Source organism: Schistocerca cancellata, chromosome 2 (genome assembly GCF_023864275.1).
Source record: "Schistocerca cancellata isolate TAMUIC-IGC-003103 chromosome 2, iqSchCanc2.1, whole genome shotgun sequence".
Lineage (NCBI taxonomy): Eukaryota > Metazoa > Arthropoda > Insecta > Orthoptera > Acrididae > Schistocerca > Schistocerca cancellata.
In genome coordinates this window covers 1041700880-1041719151 of record NC_064627.1, presented here as the reverse complement: position 1 = coordinate 1041719151, position 18272 = coordinate 1041700880, and the positions used below count along the sequence as shown (strand labels likewise).

General features: G+C 41.7%; 1 protein-coding gene across 1 annotated transcript in view; it reads right to left on the bottom strand.

Annotated features, from left to right (window-relative positions):
* Window positions 1–10972: 10972 nt before the first annotated feature.
* LOC126163019 (juvenile hormone acid O-methyltransferase-like) overlaps window positions 10973–18272 on the bottom strand; it is a 156471-nt gene continuing 149171 nt past the window's right edge. Inside the window, exon 6 of the mRNA XM_049919889.1 lies at window positions 10973–13181. Within this exon, the coding sequence (XP_049775846.1) occupies window positions 12997–13181 (185 nt within the window). The 3' untranslated portion in view covers window positions 10973–12996. The remainder of the gene's footprint in view (window positions 13182–18272) is intronic.

Below are 18272 nucleotides of genomic sequence, written 5' to 3'. Positions count from 1 at the left end.
TGTGCATACAGCTGTAGAATACTTGTCACATTTACGCATATTCACTATATACCTACCAAATTTGTTACATACGCGGAAAATTATTCATTGACACATTTGTTATGAGGTAATTATTAAACGATCAATATAATCCTGAAATATGATACGCTTCATTCTAAAATACACTAAGGTGACAAAAGACATGCTTTAGCTATATGCACATACACAGATGGTGGTAGTATCGCGTACACAAGGTATAATAGAACGGCAGTCATGTATACTCGGGTGATTCGTGTGCAACTATTTCTGAGGCGCTTATGGTCGCACGACGGGAATTAACAGAATTTCAACACAGAATGGTAATTGGAGCTAGGCGCATGGGTCAGTCGGTTTCGGAAATCGTAAGAGAATTCAATAGTCCGAGATCCACAGTGCCAAGAGCGTGCCTGGAATACTTCTGACCATGGACAAACCAGTGGCCGACGACCTTCTACATCTACATCTACATCTACATCCATACTCCACAAGCCACCTGACGGTGTGTGGCGGAGGGTACCTTCAGTACCTCTATCGGTTCTCCCTTCTATTCCAGTCTCGTATTGTTCGTGGAAAGAAGGATTGTCGGTATGCCTCTGTGTGGGCTCTAATCTCTCTGATTTTATCCTCATGGTATCTTCGCGAGATATACGTAGGAGGGAGCAATATACTGCTTGACTCTTCGGTGAAGGTATGTTCTCGAAACTTTGACAAAAGCCCGTACCGAGCTACAGAGCGTCTCTCCTGCAGAGTCTTCCACTGGAGTTTATCTATCATCTCCGTAACGCTTTCGCGATTACTAAATGATCCTGTAACGAAGCGCGCTGCTCTCCGTTGGATCTTCTCTATGTCTTGTATCAACCCTATCTGGTACGGATCCCACACTGCTGAGCAGTATTCAAGCAGTGGGCGAACAAGCGTACTGTAACCTACTTCCTTTGTTTTCGGATTGCATATCCTTAGGATTCTTCCAATGAATCTCAGTCTGGCATCTGCTTTACCGACAATCAACATTATATGATCATTCCATTTTAAATCACTCCTAATGCGTACTCCCAGATAATTTATGGTATTAACTGCTTCCAGTTGCTGACCTGCTATTTTGTAGCTAAATGATAAAGGATCTATCTTTCTGTGTATTCGCAGCACATTACACTTGTCTACATTGAGATTCAGTTGCCATTCCCTGCACCATGCGTCAATTCGCTGCAGATCCTCCTGCATTTCAGTACAATTTTCCATTGTTACAACCTCTCGATACACCACAGCATCATCTGCAAAAAGCCTCAGTGAACTTCCGATGTCATCCACCAGGTCATTTATGTATATTGTGAATAGCAACGGTCCTATGACACTCCCCTGCGGCACACCTGAAATTACTCTTACTTCGGAAGACTTCTCTCCATTGAGAATAACATGCTGCGTCCTGTTATCTAGGAACTCCTCAATCCAATCACACAATTGGTCTGATAGTCCATATGCGCTTACTTTGTTCAATAAACGACTGTGGGGAACTGTATCGAACGCCTTGCGGAAGTCAAGAAACACGGCATCTACCTGTGAACCCGTGTCTATGGCCCTCTGAGTCTCGTGGACGAATAGCGCGAGCTGGGTTTCACATGACCGTCTTTTTCGAAACCCATGCTGATTCCTACAGAGTAGATTTCTAGTCTCCAGAAAAGTCATTATACTCGGACACAATACGTGTTCCAAAATTCTACAACTGATCGACGTTAGAGATATAGGTCTATAGTTCTGCACATCTGTTCAACGTCCCTTCTTGAAAACGGGGATGACCTGTGCCCTTTTCCAATCCTTTGGAACGCTACGCTCTTCTAGAGACCTACGGTACACCGCTGCAAGAAGGGGGGCAAGTTCCTTCGCGTACTCTGTGTAAAATTGAACTGGTATCCCATCAGGTCCAGAGGCCTTTCCTCTTTTGAGCGATTTTAATTGTTTCTCTATCCCTCTGTCGTCTATTTCGATATCTACCATTTTGTCATCTGTGCGACAATCTAGAGAAGGAACTACAGTGCAATCTTCCTCTTCACGTAACGACCAAGAGCAGCGGCATTTCCGTAGAGTTGACAGTGTTAACAGACAAGCAAAAGTGAGTGAATAGCCACATAAATCAATATGCGACGTACGACGAACGTATCCATTAGGGCAGTGCGGATACATTTGGCGTTAATGAGCTATAGCAGCATACGACCGACGCTATGGATATGTTAACAGCACGGCATAGCCTGCAGCTACGCCCCTGGGCTCGTGATTACACAGGTTGGACCCTAGACGACTGTAAAATCGTGGCCTGGTGAGATGAGCCCCGAAATCAGTTGGTGAGAGCTGATGGTAGGGTTCGAGTGTGGTACAGACCCCTCGAAGCCATGGACCGAAGTTATCAACAAGGCACTGCCCCATAAAAGTGTGGCCTGTGTCTACTTGCAGTGGACTGAGTCCTCTGCTCCAGCTGAATCAAGCATTGACTGGACATGGTTATTTTGCGCTACTTGATACCATTTTCTGCCATTCATGAACTTCATGTTCCCCGACAACAATGGAATTTTTCGGATGACATTGCACCATCCCACTGCGCCCCCGTTGCTCGCTACCGGTTTGAAGAACGTTCTGGACAGTTCGAGCAATTGATTTAGCCGCCGGCCGGAGTGGCCGTGCGATTCTGGGAGCTACAGTCTGCAGCCGAGCGACCGCTACGGTCGCAGGTTCGAATCCTGCCTCGGGCATGGATGTATATGGTGTCAGGTTAGTTAGGTTTAATTAGTTCTAAAGTTCTAGGCGACTGATGACCTCCGAAGTTAAGTCGCATAGTGCTCAGAGCCATTTGAACCATTTTTGATTTAGCCACCCAGATCGCCCGACATTAGTCCGAGCGAAAATTTTTCTGACATAATTGAGAGGTCAGTTCGTGCACAAAATCCTGCACCGGCAACAATTTCGTAATAATGGACGGCTATAGAGGCAACATGGCTCAATATTTCTGCAGTGTACTTCTAAAGACTTGTTGAGTCCATACCACGTCGAGCTGCTGCTCTACTCCGGGCGACAGGAAGTCCGACACGATACTAGGAGATATTACTTTTCTCACATAAATGTATGTATGACACGGTTCATTTCTAAAAGTGATACACTGTCACCCAATGCCCAGCTCCCAGCCACACAGCTGTGTACCGCGGGTTGTCGCCTTTCCATGTGCCGACAACACAACTGCGGGAGATCGCATTTCTAGCAGTAAACTCATTGCTGAAAAAGAAAAGCCACCTAACAGAAAAGGAGCTGTCCAAAAGTAGGAGTTACACAAAATTATGCCTGTGATCAAAGATATGCCAACTACACAAAGAAGAAAACAAACTAAGGAGACTGATTGTGACTCTCACGTCTCTTTGAAGAGCGATGACAGCCCCGATAATATCTCTCTGCTTAGATTTTACTGTAATGACAGATCTAGCACATGTAGTTGGAGAAGGATATAACTTGGTTAAATTTCTAGGAGGAAAGAGGAATTCGCACAGCTACAGCTATGTCTGCAGCGTTCAAAAAGTACTGAAAAATGACCTAGAGTTATGAATATACGGTACATTCTGTCGACAAAGACAAAAGAGTTTTCAAATGGATGAAAAATAAATAACAGATGGATTTGATACGGAAACTGCCAATTTCAATCTAGTAAGTTTAATTGTAAACAGTTCTTGTCCATTGCTGGATAACTAAATAGTACTCGATTGAAATACGAAAAACAAAAGACTTCAACCTTCTCCACTGTTCAGAACAATATCACTTGTGTATCATGCTTTGGACCTGCCGTGTGATGTCTAAGAATTTCAGTCCACAAAAATGGTACACAATTTTAATTTTTTCTGGTCCGTATTTGTAACTTTAAAGAATTAAATGCTTTCATTTTAAACCAGCACAAACTGTCTGAAATTTACAATTTTTTCCCCAACAGTTACTCTTCTTCTCTGAAGAGTACAGACAAATTTTGTGATTTTGTAACATATTTAAGCAATCTTAGGCTATGTCCAAATCTGTTAACAAAGCTTCAGTAACTTGAAAGTTTCCCCCTGCATCTAACGATATCATCGTTACCTATACCATTTCACAAAAAATTTCTAGGCTATCTAGTGAAACTTTATTATCATTATCATAAAATCTGATATCTAGCCGTATGGTTTCTATTATGAAAACCCTTAATCCGACACCTCAGCATTCAAACATTTTCTGGAACTTTCAGCTACGGGAAGTAGAAGCAAAGAACAATAACAGAAATTAATTACTCTTCTCATAAATCATGAAAAATCTGTTGTCTTGCATCTGATAAGTTCTCTTGTATCTGACTGCAATTTTTAAAGTATTCTCTAACATCTAATAATTATATTGTAATTCTCTTGCACACTACAGACAACTTACCTCGTCTTTCCGCTGCAAATGCGTGAATATTCTTCATCCAGCGACATGCTAAAATAATTCAAAAGAAATACTGCGATCCATGCAGAGTACAACGCATGGTCACAGCTAATTATGCAACCACTTTCCTTGTTTTTATAGAAATTAAATGAACAGGAGGGGTTTAGTCAACAAGCCTTAAACGGTGTAAAAATGAAAGGACTCAACAAAAATTTTTAATATATGGTATTCTGAAAAACTGATGATTGACACACTGACAAACTTCACTCAGACCTTTCTTTTCCTTGAACATTTTAAAAACTTCAATTATTCCACAATTTCTTACATCAGTAATTACGTATCTGGTCACAACAAAGATATGAATATTACTTTCAATGTGTGCACACACACATTTGAGAAAATGCCTCCAGAGCTCAACTAGGAGCAGTAAAAAATGGCAAATTGCCGAACATCCTCGATTAATACAGAGCTCTCATCCGGCGCCACCATCACGGTCAGGGCGGGCTGCAACCTCTCCCGACGCGCGGCTTGTCCCCACGCCAGGCTGCGTGCCACTACTACCAACAGCTAACTGTTCGCTCGCTACCACTCGCAACAATGTCATCTCACACTCTGAATTGGTGCATGCACGCAACAGAAAAATCAATATCCAACATCCCAAAAGACGATATGAACGTCCAACTTTCAAACTATCGGTGCACAATCCGTTTAAATAGTAACTAGAAAATGGCGATATGGCCACTCCAAGACAAAGTACCTGATTCAAACAGAAGCATACATAGATTCCTTCCGTACTTCGAACTTGAGTAAACGCGCTATAATCACGCTAAATGACCACAATCTATTGGTTATGACCTGTAGATTAAAACTGAAGAAACTGCAAAAAGGTGGAAATTTAAGGAGATGGGACCTAGATAAACTGAAAGAACCAGAGGTTGTACAGAGTTTCAGGGAGAGCATAAGGGAAAAATTGACAGGAATGGGGGAATGAAATACAGTAGAAAAAGAATGGGTAGCTCTGAGGGATGAAGTAGTGAAGGCAGCAGAGGATCAAGTAGGTAAAAAGACAAGGGCTAGTAGAAATTCTTGGGTAACAGAAGGAATATTGAATTTAATTGATGAAAGGAGAAAATATAAAAATGCAGTAAATGAAGCAGGCAAAAAGGAATACAAACGTCTCAAAAATGAGATCGACAGGAAGTGCAAAATGGCTAAGCAGGGATGGCTAGAGGACAAATGTAAGGATGTAGAGGCTTATCTCACTAGGGGTAAGATAGATACTGCCTACAGGAAAATTAAAGAGACCTTTGGAGATAAGAGAACCACTTGTATGAATATCAAGAGTTCAGATGGAAACCCAATTCTAAGCAAAGAAGGGAAAGCAGAAAGGTGGAAGGAGTATATAGGGGGTCTATACAAGGGCGATGTACTTGAGGACAATATTATGGAAATGGAAGAGGATGTAGATGAAGATGAAATGGGAGATACGATACTGCGTGAAGAGTTTGACAGAGCACTGAAAGACCTGAGTCGAAACAAGGCCCCCGGAGTAGACAACATTCCATTTGAACTACTGATGGCCTTGGGAGAGCCAGTCCTGACAAAACTCTACCATCTGGTGAGCAAGATGTATGAAACAGGCGAAATACCCTCAGACTTCAAGAAGAATATAATCATTCCAATCCCAAAGAAAGCAGGTGTTGACAGATGTGAAAATTACCGAACAATCAGTTTAATAAGCCACAGCTGCAAAATACTAACACGAATTCTTTACAGACGAATGGAAAAACTAGTAGAAGCCGACCTCGGGGAAGATCAGTTTGGATTCCGTAGAAATACTGGAACACGTGAGACAATACTGACCTTACGAGTTATCTTAGAAGAAAGATTAAGGAAAGGCAAACCTACGTTTCTAGCATTTGTAGACTTAGAGAAAGCTTTTGACAATGTTGAATGGAATACTCTCTTTCAAATTCTAAGGGTGGCAGGGGTAAAATACAGGGAGCGAAAGGCTATTTACAATTTGTACAGAAACCAGATGGCAGTTATAAGAGTGGAGGGGCATGAAAGGGAAGCAGTGGTTGGGAAGGGAGTAAGACAGGGTTGTAGCCTCTCCCCGATGTTATTCAATCTGTATATTGAGCAAGCAGTAAAGGAAACAAAAGAAAAATTTGGAGTAGGTACTAAAATCAATGGAGAAGAAATAAAAACTTTGAGGTTCGCCGATGACATTGTAATTCTGTCAGAGACAGCAAAGGACTTGGAAGAGCAGTTGAACGGAATGGATGGTGTCTTGAAGGGAGGATATAAGATGAACATCAACAAAAGCAAAACGAGGATAATGGACTGTAGTCGAATTAAGTCGGGTGATGTTGAGGGTATTAGATTAGGAAATGAGACACTTAAAGTAGTAAAGGAGTTTTGCTATTTGGGGAGCAAAATAACTGATGATGGTCGAAGTAGAGAGGATATAAAATGTAGACTGGCAATGGCAAGGAAAGCGTTTCTGAAGAAGAGAAATTTGTTAACATCGAGTATAGATTTAAGTGTCAGGAAGTCATTTCTGAAAGTATTTGTATGGAGTGTAGCCATGTATGGAAGTGAAACATGGACGATAAATAGTTTGGACAAGAAGAGAATACAAGCTTTCGAAATGTGGTGCTACAGAAGAATGCTGAAGATTAGATGGGTAGATCACATAACTAATGAGGAAGTATTGAATAGGATTGGAGAGAAGAGAAGTTTGTGGCACAACTTGACCAGAAGAAGGGATCGGTTTGGTAGGACATGTTCTGAGACATTGAGGGATCACCAATTTAGTATTGGAGGGCAGCGTGGAGGGTAAAAATCGTAGGGGGAGACCAAGAGATGATTACACTAAGCAGATTCAGAAGGATGTAGGTTGCAGTAGGTACTGGGAGATGAAGAAGCTTGCACAGGATAGAGTAGCATGGAGAGCTGCAACAAACCAGTCTCAGGACTGAAGACCACAACAACAAATTCAGGCTGCTCCATTCCCAGAGCTCACACTACTCTAGGGCAGCACTCACTCAGTACGAGGTGCATTCAAGTTCTAAGGCCTCCGATTTTTTTTCTCCGGATTGGAAAGAGATAGAAACATGCGCATTCTTTTAAAATGAGGCCGCATTCATTGGCAATACGTCCCAGAGCTGGCAGCACCGTACGGCAGATGGAATTTTACAGCCAGCAGCGAGAATGAGAACTGTTTTAAATACTTAAAATGGCGACGTTTTCCTTACTTGAACAGCGTGCAATCATTCGTTTACTGAATTTGCGTGGTGTGAAATCAATTGAAATTCATCGACAGTTGAAGGAGACATGTGGCGATGGAGTTATGGATGCGTCGAAAGTGCGTTTGTGGGTGCGACAGTTTAATGAAGGCAGAACATCGTGTGACAGCAAACCGAAACAACCTTGGGCTTGCACAAGCCGGTCTGACGACATGATCGAGAAAGTGGAGAGAATTGTTTTGGTGGATCGCCGAATGACTGTTGAACAGATCGCCTCCAGAGTTGGCATTTCTGTGGGTTCTGTGCACACAATCCTGCATAACGACCTGAAAATGCGAAAAGTGTCATCCAGGTGGGTGCCACGAATGCTGACGGACGACCACATGGCTGCCCGTGTGACATGTTGCCAAGCAATATTGACACGCAACGACAACATGAATGGGACTTTCTTTTCGTCGGTTGTGACAATGGATGAGACGTGGATGCCATTTTTCAATCCAGAAACAAAGCGCCAGTCAGCTCAATGGAAGCACACAGATTCACCGCCACCAAAAAAATTTCGGGTAACCGCCAGTGCTGAAAAAATGATGGTGTCCATGTTCTGGGACAGCGAGGGCGTAATCTTTACCCATTGCGTTCCAAAGGGCACTACGGTAACAGGTGCATCCTACGGGGCTGCGCGTATGCTGTTTCACCAAGACAATGCACCCGCACATCGAGCTAACGTTACGCAACAGTTTCTTCGTGATAACAACTTTGGAGTGATTCCTCATGCTCTCTACTGACCTGACCTGGCTCCTAGTGACTTTTGGCTTTTTCCAACAATGAAAGACTCTCCGTGGCCGCACATTCACCAGCCGTGCTGCTATTGCCTCAGCGATTTTCCAGTGGTCAAAACAGACTCCTAAAGAAGCCTTCGCCGCTGCCATGGAATCATGGCGTCAGCGTTGTGAAAAATGTGTACGTCTGCAGGGCGATTACGTCGAGAAGTAACGCGAGTTTCATCGATTTCGGGTGAGTAGTTAATTAGAAAAAAAATCGGAGGCCATAGAACTTGAATGCACCTCGTATATGTGGTGGGCTCATAAACAAACCACATTGAGAGCTTGTGGAAAAGCACTTCTTGAGCAAACAAGCGACTGCCTTTCTTAGTGGTTCCGACCAACGACCAACTCACTGATCTCGTTCGTGTCTTGGCTGCTGCCAATAACCAGTTCTGCCAACAGAGAGGGAATAGCACCAACTGCTAGACAGTATAGGTAACCGATAGCCTGGGGCTGATAATGCAAACCTAGGCAATAGTGCCGCATACGGAATAATACATCTCCTTATGGTACACTGAGTGTGCAACTGGTATTGAGCCAAACAAATTTCCATTACATAAAAGTACATCTTTCTGCTATGTTTTGACAAGACTAAATAGCCTCCAGTGATATGGATCATAAACGTTCAGTATCACAACAAAGAGCCATATCTTCTACAATAAATAGTTTTACTTATTCTGTTTCTGTGTTCCTACACAGAGAGAATGAGTCTCCAGGTAATAGGTGTTTCGCTTTCAGTTTACGCCCGTACAGTTTGGCAGGATCCCTAGTCAGTCAAGTGACGAGTTAAATCACTTATATCGTTTTAACTAAATAATTATGGTACACAATCCATTTCTGGCTTGTGATCACCTCCATCATCGCATTCATTTTTGGTGCTGCTCTCCTCTCGCAAATTCTTAAGAATCGTATGTGGGTTTGGAATAGAGAGAGATTCACAATGCATAACCGGTCGTAAGGGCGAAGAAATGTTAGGACGTTTTGTATCTTTCTTTCTTTGTGTGTCCAACAATAACCATACAACAACAACAACAACGATATACATGTTTTTGCAGCTCCCTCCACACTATGGGAATTGCAAAAAGCACTGATTTCCTCTTCCCATTATTCCACAATCTCAGTCCCTTAACATATGTACGGCGCACGTTGTGAGGTGTTCAGCTTTTGTCTTGATTACCAAGCCTTATACGAAAAAAGTTTGTTTCGTAGACATTTTTCACAAACTATTAATGACCAGTCTTTTCTTACCAATTACATAGCTAACACAAACATAATAGAATACGTTTGTGTTATTCAAACACTTGTTGAAACACATTTAAGTAAATGGAAAAGTACATCTAACAATGCAAATGTAGTCTCTCAACACTGTAGCATATCCACAATCAACTGAAGCTTTCCCCTAGCAATCAGATGGGCGTCACAGTATAGCCAGCTACTCCACATTATTAAAATAAAATTTTTCTTACTTGCAATAAAATTTCTCCTTGTGAAACTTAAAGCTAAATGAAAAATGCGTTTACTCGGCTTGTGAAAAGGCTGTACATGACAAAAAACCAGTAACAGATTTGAAATTAGTAAGAAAAAGTACTCAAAGAACAGTGAAAATTGCACAGAATTAAAAATCATATTGCCTTTGATTGAGGCACAAAATCCGGATCGTTCAGATACTTTTGAACATAGCGCCATACTGGATTGTTGCCTCAGCAGTCTTGCAAGGTGTAACTGGTATACTTACAATGTTTTTGAATTTTTTTAATTTTTCAAATTTAATTGTTTTTAATTGCCCAATAGCACAACTGGGTTAGTTTCACTTATTGCAATTTTGAATTTTCCACCTTTTTTTCTTGGGTCGACAGAAGCATCCGATTCCACGCGTCGGCTTTGACTCGTGACGTAACGGTGTTGTCGTGTGTGACGTCATGACGGCGTGGAGTTTGGTTTGAGTGTGGCTGTCTCCAGTTCTGTTTTATCTTATTTTGTTTAGTTTTCTGATCTGTTCGTTCTATCTCGTGAGATTTTTTTAAAAAAAGACAAAAACACTAATCAGCTACTGAAGCATCTTTATCTTCTATGGGTTGCAGGGGTTACGACCCCTGGGGAGGTGGGTGGGTATTCATGCATGGCTGTCTTCACTTACACGTTGTACCTACGCAAGGCGTCTAAATTTGTTTATATTTAGTTTGCCCCCCCCCACCCAAAACAACCCATTTCCCGCGCTTGTCCCGTTAGTGTCATTAGGCTTCTTGTGGAAAGTGTGTGTGTTTGTTTTTGTTTCCGCCATATTTGTGACGTCACGGGTCAAAGCAGACGGGTGGGATCGGACGCTTCCGTATTTCCTTTTTCTTTATACCACCCGCGTCATTGTAACGTGGGACACACGCTAAAGGAGACTTCAACCCAATAAAGACAAGACAATAATTATCAATGAAACACAAACCCTGGCTTGTAATTTCCATTTTATTTAACAATTGCATGACAACAGCAAAATGCTGTTACCCCAGAATAATATACATAAGTACACTAAACATTGAAACATTACTAAACAGACAAAATGTCTACGGGCGTCAAAGCCCATCCCAAACAAATAATTTCAGAACCCTCTTTAGATAAATCTTAAGAAGTATACAAACAATAAATGCTTTACTTACAAACACTCCCACAGAAGCAAGACACCTTTTAAGATATAACAGTTGTAAGACATTAAAAACCCAACAGAATGAAAGCCATCTTTCAGGTACTACCAAAAATTTCAGTGACAAGTAATGGCAAATCAAAGGTTTGCGGAAACTATAACTGAGATCGAGCCTGAATGAAAGCTGAAAGGGACGGTGAAAAAGGAAAGACGGACGCCTCGGTGTCACCAGGAACAAATAACAAAATATTCAACTTAGATTCGCCAGAGAACTGCTGTCTACGGATAAACACGGCGACTGCGCTATCGATTACAAATCAAACTGGCCGCCGCCAAGGCGTCGTCCCCCAGCTAAACGACCAGCTACAACGGACGACGCGCACCGCTGATTACACCACGGAAACACCAACACAAAACCACACAGCAACTGGGCAGTACCCTGAATAACACATTCCTTAAAACATTACGAAATTTCAAAACAGGAATATCACCACATGGGATATCAGCACTATTTTGTCATTAATAATACATGCAGAAAGCTTATTCCTGCCAGAGCAGGAAGTGATGATATACTCAAAACGATAAGAAGCTGGTCATAGTGCTAAATCACGCACTCGTAACTTAACTCATAATATAACCCCAGAACTGATTAGTTATATTATATATATATTCCATAAACACACACTCAGTAATAGCACCCAATAAATTTTTCATCATTGAGCCACTGCTTGTTTACCTCTGAACACGTTACCTAAAATCCAGCAGACAGCCAGAAAATTCAACCTGTGGTTATTTCAGAGTGCACAGACACACACTTAAACATACACTCCTCGCCCATATTTGAGTGCGTCCAAAACAGGCAAAGCTCGTTCACACAGGTAACAACTATTCAACAAGTTGTGCACGTGTGGTCAATACGAAACAGATAACATGGGAGGCCAAATACTGTAAGATTCCTTAACTGCAAACAGCACGAAATTGAATATACATATATACAGCAGAACTCTAAGAACCTGAATAATTCCCACAGTTTGACTCTATAGCTTATCCGGTTGCAGGCTGATATACACGAAAGGCGCTATCACATGTTCACGCCGTTTAGCTGCACAGACGGGACCATCGCCCTCTCGCTGGACGCAGTACACACTCGGCGACCGCACGCACGTCTCCGTCCGCAGCGCCTTGCAGCAGTGACAGCAGCAGCTACCACCACCTGATGATGTCGAGCAGTTGCATCGAAGAAATATTGTACGATTTACACAATACGATCCGGCGGCAAACCCGAGAAGCGTATTTGCAACAGATCCGTCGGGAAAGCATGAAAAATACATTTCCTTTCACCACCCTTGTCGACATGAGGAAGTACTAAAGGTACAAACCTTTAGTAGTCTCTCTGTCCGGTTACTTCACTCCATTCGATTGGTAAGCTCCCTGCTTATGCTTCTGTTGTGGTATTTATACTAAAGCAGCAAACCTTTGGTAGTTCTTCATTTCGACAGTGGTGCGAAACGAATCATTTATGCCCCTGATGTTAAAGTGAGAGAGAAGCCAACGAATTAAGGGAGCAAAGGAGCGACATGTTGACATCCTGGTAATTAAAGGCGGAACACCAGCACAGTTGGAATATCTTTGGCAGGAGTATCGTCAAAACTGTACAGATCAGGATACTCTTATAGTGCCATTTACACCTGAGAGGCTTTTCCTAACAGATAGTTTACGGCAAGATAATTACATATGAATGTCTATAGTTTAATACTCTGTTAACAACAGACTAGCCGGGGTTGTGCTCTGTGTTTGTCATTTCCGTTATTAAATATTGTTTCTTCTTCAAGCGGTGGTGCAAAACTCCCAATTACAGTTTTCTGGCCATAGCCACCATTATGTTAAAGTGGATGTAGTATTTCGGCTCTTCACTGCTTCCAACGTCCTTTGATAATCCGTTCAGTTTCTCCATACGCTGTAGCCAATCATCTAAGAAATTATCCTTCTGGTCTTCCGGAACTCGGTTCAGGAATGGACATACTGACTTCAGAAAATCTAAAAAAATAAAAAGACAAATATTAGACTACGATGAAAAATCACAAAGCATACAAATATTATATTTGAATAATGATTTAAGATATCGAAAGCAGCATTTTACCAAGATAAAGTTCGCAAAAGAAGGACGTTCTACAGTATGTTCAATGCTTCAGACTTTATCTAACGAGGCACTGTTAATTAGTTGTTTATTCATCCATAGAGCATTTACAGGCACTGTCAGACAAGTCATTTTAATTGAAAAACGAACCATTTAAATAATTGAAGGTATAGCTCTAGGGACCCTACATAGTTAATTTTTCCCTTTATTGTTTTGTTTTATTCATTGTGTTTAATAGTAAACGTCAAGACGTTCAGATAGTAGTTCTATCTGAACATTAATTTTTCGTTGTTTCTGTTTATATCTATGCTATAAAAGTGCCCGTTTTCGACAACACAGGGTGATCTTTTTCCCCGTGTACGAAGTCTATGGACTGATCGATGAGAGGATACGGAACAAAAAAGGCCTAATGAACTTATGTCCGGAAATTCATGGTTTCCATGTATTAGATCATACAGTGTTATACAGACTGCGGTCTAATGCACGCTGCAGCATGCAGCCATAGCTTCAGTATGTGTTGAAAATGATTTTCGAGTGCCTCAAGGCATGTATGTACGCCCTGTGGCATGCTCTGTCTCACACGTTCACGTGGGCCAGGCTGCATCCGAACAGTGTCAAAGGCTGCATGAATATCCTCCTTCCTTGTCTGCATATCTGGAATGATTCTGTGTACAGGATACTTTTGAGATGGCCCCATAACCAGAAACCACACCGTTTGAGATCCGGTGAACGTGAGGCCATGCAACTGGACACCCTCGTCCGGTCCACCGACCTGTTAAGACACGATTCAGATGCGTCCAGTGGGCTGGAGAACCATCATGTAGCCGCCACGTAACCCTTCTAATCATCAATGGCACTTCTTCCAGCAGGGGAGGCAAACTCACCCGCAAGAAACGCTGATAGTTCCGGCCCGTTAGGCGACGCTGAAGGAAGACTGGTGCCAAAAGACGATCGCCAATTATCCCGGCCCACACATTCCGGCTGCTCTGATGCTGATAATTCGCTGTCACCATACCACGGGGGTTCTGCATGTAGCGCAGATCACTGACAAGAAAGTTGAACATACCACTCCTCGTAAAGGTGGCCTCAGCTGTGAATAGGACAGACGACACAAATCCCAGAATCGTGGTTGCCTAGTGAAGAAACCATTGACGAAACTGCTCCCGATGTGGAAAGTCTGTCTCTAGAACGCCCTGCACACGTCTTAAGTGATAAGGATAGTAACAACTGTCATGGAGAAAGTTCAGAAAGTTCCACTCGGTCGTCGGGCGTACCCTGCACTGACAGGGAAACCGCCAGGTACTGACACGGAGGTCGCCTACCTGGTGTGTTAATTATATTTTCTTCCAAGTCTGGTGTTCGATCATTTTGGGTACGTTCCTCACGGTTTCCTGTTTCCTGAAACGACCCTGTATCAAACAAATGGCGAAAAACTGAATGCTCTGGTTATTGTAGGTGAGGATAGCTCTCCTGGTACAACCTTGCTGCGCTCTCCCCCCCCCCCCCCCCCCCACCCTCCCCGACGTTGCCATTTGCCTTTCTGCTAGTGAACGCTATGTCGGAACCATTGTGTACAACATTGTGTCACATCCACTACAACGTGAATCACATAGAGAAGCGAATCGGACACAACGTTACCAATTACTATGGCAGGAGAGGGCTCTGGGGCATGACATCTGAGGAACTGTACCACCCTCTAGGAGAAAACCATGCACACTGTAACTGTGGCTGATGGTACAGGATCGCGTATCAGACCGCAGCCTCTGTATCAAAGTATGATTGAATAAATGATCTCTAGCGTGGAAACCATGCACTTCCGTACGTAAGTTCATTAGACATTTTTTGTTCCGTATCCTCTCAGCGACCAATCTCTGAGTTTGTACACGGTGGAAAAAAGTGACCCTGTAGAGACTGAACAGTCGAGTTGTAGGGCGGTGAGTAACATGAGAACGCGAACTGCTGACATGTGGCATGTCTGGTGCGTTGGTTTTCGCGCGTTAAGTCATGGATAAATCATTTAAATTAATACGTGCGCGTATTCATGGGAACTGCCGAAAGAGAGCGAGTAATATTATGTGAACCGCGTGTTGCACTTTTATTCTTGAATAAACTGAGACAATGTTTGGGCGCAAATCGGTAGGTCACTGGTGGAACAATGTGTGTGCATGGTACCTTGTTTCAGTGTTTCGAAGACTGTACTTTTACGTGAGTAAATCTAAAACAGTGTTGTGTAAGTCAGTGAATTGAAATTGTATCACAAGTTCCACTGAGCAGAACAATATACGAACATATGACCGAATGTTTCAAATTATGCACTCTGGACCTGCAATTCCACGACATCGAGCTCACGCCGACAGCTGCGCCAGAATCGGAGTGCTGTCTCTGTCTCAGATGTATAACGGACCTAAAAACATTTTCAGCATATTATCGTCCAATACCAGACTCGCCATACTATCCTGGAATACTGCTGCCGTGTGAGCTGCAGTCACAGCGAGGATTTTTTAAAAAGGCTGCTACGTAAATAAGGCTCTTAGCTGGATAAATAATGTAGTACGGTATCTGGTTTCTCTTTAAAACAAAATTTGCTCCGGTCATAATATTTAGTCAATCTACGACAATGTTTTCAAAATTTTAGAAAGCATTTTGTAGTTGGAGCACAGCGATCAGTATAAAATGCTAAAGAACCGTAATTACACGGATCTCCCTCCGGTTGCCGTCACCAGCAGCCATAACGGCAGAAAGAGCCTGAAGATGGCCCGAGGAACGAGCCGAAACCAGTTGCTAACAAATGAAAGATCTGGAAACGCGATCGAGACTGTTTTCATTTGATTTTTATGATAGTGTTGTCATTGCAACAGTACGAACACATAAATGTACCCTATAACGTTTTTCCTATTTTGTAAAATAATAGCCATACTTGCTCTCATTCATTCAGTGGATTAACCGCGTTGTATAGAGTCATGTTACTGACGTAATACATAAATAACTTTTGAAATGAACATATTTACAATCCCATTACACTGTGTGCTCGCACACCTATTATAAGTGTGCTTTGTTCTGACCGGGCGAGAACTGTAGCCCTCGTAGTATTCAAATCTGACAGCTGATGTACATGTGTTTGAGGTTGGTTTGTTTACAACATTATGTTAAATTTAAGTGTTGTGCATGTCAGTGTATTTCACGTAATTGAGCACATTTCTGGATGCACGTATACGTATTATTCAATAATATTTTCACGGTATACTTGTGGGAACTAAATGTCAGGGAATGATGCATTATTTCATATTGCCCAATGTTATTGGCTGTCTGTAGGTAAAATTGAAAGTTGTGTAATGTATTATACGGCATACTGACGGATCTACTGAAATTAGATTTTAATGATAATGTCTCTGGCTAATGCTGTATGTCAGTCAGCGCAGTGTGTCAAGCTGTTTATTTTGCGCACTTTGATGATTTGTGAAACGGAAATGGGTTTGAAATAGAGGCACGGACATTTATTATTGAAAGTATTTAGTGGTTCCCAGTCTCACAAAGTACTTAATTGTTGCATTACATATTTACACAGTAAAATACTGTTGATGGAGAAACACTATTTAGGAACATATTTGTATTATATTTGATGTATTCCCAGTAATTTACAAAGACCTACTACACCTAGAATGGAGCACAGAACATGTGGCATATATATGCCAAGAGTACATACATTAGGGCAAGAGGTCGACACACATAAACTCAGTTCTGACACGCATAACACGTATTTAGAGCACGAAATTGCAACACCGACTCTAGAACAAATGTTTTTATGTGCTCACAATAATCATGAACACTACATCATTTCAGAGCACTACGCATGGTACTCTATGTTGTTAAACCATACAGTTTTCCCAATTCCTGGAATTTGTCTTTACTGAGAGCCTAGGTCAATAAATCAGCACCTGCTTCCTCCGTACACAAACAGTTTCTAGCCGTATCCTTCTGTTTTAGCGATACCTAGTTAAATGGTGCCTAATATCAATATGCTTGAATCGTACACTTGTTATTTGCTTCTGATCTTGCGTGATAGTTCCCTTGTTGTCGGAAAACACTTCTGTAGATTCATTAATCGTTGTGTCCCAGTTTCACCTATTAGATCTCTTAACCATAACACTTCTGGTATGATGAAAGAGAATGCCGTATTCTCAGCCTCAACAGTAATCAAAACCACTGTTGTTTATTTCTTGCAAGGCCAGGATATTAATCCTCCCATCAACTTGAAACAGCTGCCTTGAAACATTTCAAGTTCTAATTCACTGTCTTACAATTACTTAATTGGTAATCACCAGTTCCTTTTAAATATCTAAATGTTCTTTTAACTGCAACCCAACGATTAATTCTAGGGTCTTAGCAAATAATCGGTGATCTGGCTTGATTTCATTCAATAGAAATTTCACAACGCTAGTTACAACACATATTCCTTTTAACCTGTTGCCGTATCTTTTAACAAGGCCAGACTTTTCCTATTAAGATGTCCAGTCCTTTATGCCGTAAAAAACTGTTTGCGGAATGTATTGAATAACTATTTCAAACTTCAGGAACATATAATTTATAAATAACTTTTTCTTTACTATCTGTGGCTGTCACACTGCTCCTCTGATCAATTATTTCTCCACCATGCAAATAAAAATATTAACTTGTAGCCCTTATTCACTGTTTCACTAAGTGAAGGCAAATCTTAATATAATGTACATTACTGGCTGTAAAACAGTGTGATTCTGCTTTAGCATTAAAATTAAAGTTTGTCTTTCCTTCCCATTCACATTGTAATTGAGAACCAACCACTGTTAGACCAACACTGTATGTTTTAGGTGAAACATCGTATAAAACTCATTGGCCTTTGGTTATATTCATAAACACGGCAGAATCAAGGAACTAACCTTCACTGTTACTCCGAATTTTGCCATGATTAATATGCAGTGCCTTACCTTTACTGTTTGCTTTCCTTTCTGTTCCCT